We start from the raw sequence: 5,866 nt of genomic DNA on the forward strand, positions 1-5,866 counted from the left end.
GGAGCGAGCAGGCCAGGAACCAGCAGCCACACATTTTACAGAAACAGAACATGGAAACTACAGGATATGCTTTTTGTACCGTATAATCCATGTATCAAAGAAGTAAAATCTGATCCTAGCATCTGCCACGCTCTAGCTTTGTTTTAAGCCAGAGGTAGGGAAAACATCAGAACGTGTCACTTTTAAGAAGCCCAGGACATGAAAATATGACTAGCTGGTACTAGTTTAGTACTGTACTTCACAAACTTCATGAAACTTGGAAATGGATGACGAGGGAGAACAAATTTTAAGAATGAATACTTTAAAGACACAAAAAAAAAGATCATATGCAAATACGATGAAATAATCTCAAACTTCTGAAGCGGACATTTAATTCTATAAATTTCATCTCCTGCAATAAATATTCATTTTTCACCTCCTATTTCTTAAGCACGAGCTGACATTATTCCCTGTTTATCAACAGCATCAACAATGATGCAACTGTCAGGGCAGAGACAGCTGTTAACTGTACTGTGTTGATGAGATGGTTGCCAATAGAGCTGACAGCCGTAGCTGTTAAGTGTTGCCTTTTTATTTTCCCATATTAAGGCAGGAACCTCCTTTTTTATGAAAAGAGAAGCCTTTTAAGATCAGAGTTCCTACTGACTTAAATGACAACAGGACAAAAGGTTGCTGAGAGAGCCATGCAACTTGGGGCCCAAATCAAGGATCCTCAGGCTCCCAAAATGTTGCTTCTTGAAATAAATGGCACAGCTTAAAAACTGAGTGCTGCTTCTGTACCCAGAGATCTCTGTCACCTGGGTACACAGGGAACACACACCATAGACGTAACCTCTCTCCATTGCTTGCAAAGAAACACAGAGCTAATTTCAATGACAAATTGTTTTCCTTAACAGACAGGAAAGAATTTTAAATAGCAATTCCTGTCAATTCACAGAAACAGGACTAATAAGATCTGTGGGATTTCACGGGGTAAGCAACGTGTTGCCTTGCAATACTGAGCTGTGAAATTATCCTCCTTAGTGTTTTGTTGGAAATAACAGGAAAACTGTTTCTTCAGAAAATAAGAAAACATTGTTACTTAATACAAGGGAATGTCTTCTTATTAAACTTTCCTTACATGCTGTTTGGAGGAGTGTAAAAATACACAGTTTCTAAAGAATAAAACCCATGTCTCAAAGCACAATGTGAGGAAACGAAGTGTTCCAAAGTTAATCCCTTGCTACCATTCAGCAGTAAAATACATAGACGCCTCTTTCTTTCCTCTGTTTTTCCTGTTCTTCATTTAACAGAATGTGGACAAGTATCAGATGAAGAACACAAGTTTCAAACATGTTTCATACCATAGCTGCATAAGCAGCAGGTTGCTGAATGTAACAAAATGTTTTCTTTTTATGGTGTAAACTGGCACAGCTCCATTAAATTCTATCAATTTATGCCAATGAAGACGTCTTACCCAATGAGGAATAACCTATTATTATAGTGTGAATCTATTTAATGGATGCAAACTCTCTTTTTAAGGTTTATAATGGCATTAAGGATTAACTTTAGACAGAAAGATGTAAAAAAAAAAAAGCTACAACTACAGCAAAATACAAACCACCATGCCTACTTATCAAAATGTTGACCCAGGAAAACAGCCTCATGAAAATTTATGGCAAAGTCAGCTTTAAAAGAAATTAGAGGGTTTAACAACCTTGCACTTACATTCACAAAAATACATAGCTTACACCTGCAGCCCAAGTCTGTGTCTGCATTTGTGAGTGGTTAATGAATGACATGTATAACATTAACAGTTAGACATCTCACTACTTGCACCACAAATGAGGTAACAGTAAGGCTCTCACTGTCAAATCTGTTTCTCCCTTTCCTCTGTAAAAAAAACACCTTCTCCTAATAGTTACAATGGCTGTCATACTACACACTTAACCAAGAGTTATCAGTTAACTTCTCCCCTCCAACAAATGTTTCCACGATTCAGAATAATAGAAAGGTCAGTTAACGTAGATTCACTGAAGGAGCCTGTGGATGGCAAAGGAACAGATCTTACAGACTGTGAAACCAAAACACTACAGAAAATCTCCTGGACTTCAGTGAAATTCAGATGCAGATATGAACATTGACAACAACCCTTTCTCTATAATACACCAAAATAACCCCTGAACCCTGGATATCAGCCTGAATTCTGCAGCTCGTGTCCATACGTTTGAATTGCTGAACTGAAAATAATTGAAGGGTCTGGGAACACAACCGGACACATGAAAGTATCATGTCAGCTAATAAAAAGTCATCAGAGAGGTATCTGGGGGGAGAAGGGAGAATATGTATAAAGGTCAGTTTTAATAAATTCTCTGTGTTCTCACTACAGTGAATGGAGCAAAAGAGATGCTCCAGCAAACAATTCAGAGGTTAACTGACTCTGCTTTGAATCATCTGCTAGAGCATCTCTCTCTCTCAGCTAGAATGAGCCTGAAGATATTTTTATTAAAAGATCAAGATGAGCATTTCTGCAGAATGTGTTACCTGTCCACTGGTGTTAAAATCAGAATTTGTTCAAGTTTTATATATAATTTCAAAATGTAACCCTGTATGAAGATCTCTGCAGGACTTTACACTACCAGCTGCCCTCTTAATTGAAAGTCTCCCTTATTGCAGATGCTGAAAGAAAAATAAAGTGGAAAGGTAGAAATTTTCCACTTTCAAAGAAGGTGGAAAACTGGAATAAAAAACAAGTTATTTTTTAAAGCCAGAAATCCTCCTCATGTTTCAAACTATGGGGATTGGCATACTGCTTCTCTTTTGTTTTGCTTTTTATTTTAGGATGATACTAGCACAGAAGAAAGAATTTATGTCAGTGTCATGTTAATGAAGTAAACCTGACTTTAGAAAGGTAGTCCAAAAACTGAAATTGCTCAGTGGCACATTTTGAGTAATTAAAAAAATTGTGGCATTTGGTGACACAGATTTCTGCCAAGTCACTACTCACATTGAAAAACACCAACCGGGACAGAAACAATTACACTAGAGTAAGACTGCTTATCAAAGTGTTATGTGTGAACTATAAAATAGAACATGCAGCTGTAATAAAGGGCTTTCAATCCATCTTGATGATAGGGGTAGAAAGGCAGAGGGACAGGGAATTTTACAAGTGGGTTAAATAAAAACATTGTTTCTTTAATTACGTAGTGCTTCCCCCACTCTAGTGAACATGCGGCATATAAAGTGTCAAAGTGATAGCACAGTTCTAGTTGGTTGGGTTTTCCCTGAAACATGAATCTGCGGTACACAGATTTATCCAGTGTACAACTGCGTGGAATACAAACATTCTGTTCCTTTCCCACAAGTGGTGTAATTTATCCCAGGCCCCATTATCCTAACAGTGGCACTCTGAACTGTGCTTGAACTCCCAGCGGTGACTGCTCTCAACAACTTTCAGCAAATTCAATTTTAATCAAGGAAAAAACCCCCAAAAAACCAATCCCAAAAAAACCCATGAAGAGGAAGAGGAAAGCAAGTAATGGAAGACTCACTGCTTTTAAAATGCTGACGGCTTCTTTACTGAGCCAGACTGGATACAAGACATCATCGTGAAGGATGGATTCAAAGAGATCATCTTCATTGTCAGCTTCAAAGGGGGGTTGCCCAGCCATCATTTCGTACATGAGAACACCCAGGGCCCACCAGTCTACTGACGGGCCGTATTCTAACTCCTGGAGGATCTAGTATAGAAAAAGAGATTGGATTGAATAGACAAGTTAGACAACACTCTCGGCTGCACATTTGCTGTTTCAACATGATACACCCCTTCTTTGCCCCAGTGCCTGAGTAGGACTAAATCCCACACTGATTTCGGTAACAGCAGGCATGGTTTCTTACCCATGCAATTTGCACTAAAACAGCTAAGTGTCAATGCGTAGTTGTTCTCAGAAGTACTGACTGTGTTTATCAGTCCCCTGAGTAAAAGAGTATGCTTGTGAGCAGAAGAGCTGCATATCCTTCCAAACTGTTTAAAGCAGGTCACGCTATAGGGGAAAACAGATCACATATACAAAACAGATTGGTGGAAAATGTGAAACATTTCCTTGTCTCTATCTTGAACAAAACAAACTGAACCAGCTTGTAATGCTGCAATCATCTGAGAGATTTGTTCTAGTCCTTTAGGTAGGGCTGAAGGAAGCCAAAAGCATTTTTGTTCAAGTTCTTTTTACAGCATTAAAACGCTGTACAATGCATGGCTATAGGACTCACTTTAATTGTCTCTGCTTTCAGAAAAACTGGCTACAACTTTTCACGTGGCACAAGTTCAACCTTGTAGCAAATATCTTTAGTGGGGAGTAGTAGGTTAGCATGATGGAGTTTTATTGTACTGCACCTGGTGTCACAGACTAGTGTTGTACAAGGAACAAGTTTAATTCTTGGCTCCTCTCCACTGAAAAGAAGCTTGTAGTTTGGCTGCAATGTTTCAGCATGACAGGGGACTGGGGAAAGTAGAGTGGGTGACTGTTTAAGGGGAAGCTGACTGCCTTAAAATGAGTTGGAATGGCAACAACTCCACCACCTCCTTAAACAACACTAGTGTTACAGTCAGAAGCCTTGTGGTGAACCGTGTGAGCTTAGTGCTGTATTTGGGAATCACAACCAATATAAAATCAAATTCAGTCTTAACATAAAACCAGAAATGAGTTTAACATTTGAATATAGAGGTCTGGTTCCCAACTGGATTCTTAGTTGAATGGATATTACATTTTAGAGACATTAATTGCAGAAAAAAGATACTCTTCAAAAGTGTACTTTTCAAGTGTTCTGGGCACTCTTTGGAATTCAGATATTGCTAAAGAAAAGGAAATTGAAACATACCACCATGACACAAGAGAAATAGAAGCAGGAGATAAACTTCTGCAATTAAGATGACAAAACGAAAGCCTGAGTTACTGACTTCAGTGGGTTCATGTAAAAGTTCCTGGGATCTTATTGCTTCGTTTTCCGTAATAATTTTCAAAGAATTTGCCAAAGGACTCAATTAGCATACTGTATCAGAAAAGAATTAATAAAAACCCAAAACCATCAACTGGCATTTATTTTCTTTTAACACCAGAATACTTTTCAAACTCCCTAAAACACATATTAATGTAAGACCAGTTGTTGTCCAGGTACCCAGCCTCCTGAGCTGGAAGACAGGGACGAGGAGCAGAATGAAGCCCCGCATAATCCAAAGGGAAATGGTTAGTGACCTGCTACACCACTTAGACACGCACGTCTACGGGGCCGGATGGGATCCACCCAAGGGTACTGAGGGAGCTGGCGGAAGTGGTCACCAAGCCACTTTCAATCCTTTATCAGCAGTCCTGGCTAACTGGGGAGGTCCCAGTTGACTGGAAGTTAGCAAATGTGACGCCCATTTACAAGAAGGGCCAGAAGGAGGATCCGGGGAACTACAGGCCTGTCAGTCTGACCTCGGTGCCAGGGAAGGTTATGGAGCAGATCATCTTGAGTGCCATCATGCGGCACATACAGGACAACCAGGGGATCAGGCCCAGTCAGCACAGGTTCATGAGAGGCAGGTCCTGCTTGACTAACCTGATCTCCTTCTATGACAAGGTGACCCGCTTAGTGGATGAAGGAAAGGCTGTGGATGTGGTCTACCTGGACTTTAATAAAGCCTTTGACACCATTTCCCACAGCATTCTCCTGGAGAAACTGGCTGCTCATGGCTTGGACAGGTGTACTCTTCTCTGGGTAAAAATCTGACTGGATGCCCAGGCCCAAAGAGTTGTGGTGAATGGAATTAAATCCAGTTGGCGGCCGGTCACAAGTGGTCTTCCCCAGGGCTCAGTATTGGGGCCAGTTCTGTTTAATATCTTTATCA

General features: G+C 40.1%; 1 protein-coding gene across 1 annotated transcript in view; it reads right to left on the reverse strand.

Annotated features, from left to right (window-relative positions):
* Positions 1–5,866, reverse strand: part of PRKCE (protein kinase C, epsilon) — a gene marked incomplete at its 5' end in the record, with an annotated part of 55,579 nt that overhangs the window by 23,214 nt on the left and 26,499 nt on the right. Inside the window, one exon of the mRNA XM_009320925.1 lies at positions 3,531–3,719. Within this exon, the coding sequence (XP_009319200.1) occupies positions 3,531–3,719 (189 nt within the window). The remainder of the gene's footprint in view (positions 1–3,530; positions 3,720–5,866) is intronic.

This window comes from Pygoscelis adeliae, unplaced genomic scaffold (assembly GCF_000699105.1).
Source record: "Pygoscelis adeliae isolate BGI_AS28 unplaced genomic scaffold, ASM69910v1 Scaffold233, whole genome shotgun sequence".
Taxonomy (NCBI): Eukaryota; Metazoa; Chordata; class Aves; order Sphenisciformes; family Spheniscidae; genus Pygoscelis; species Pygoscelis adeliae.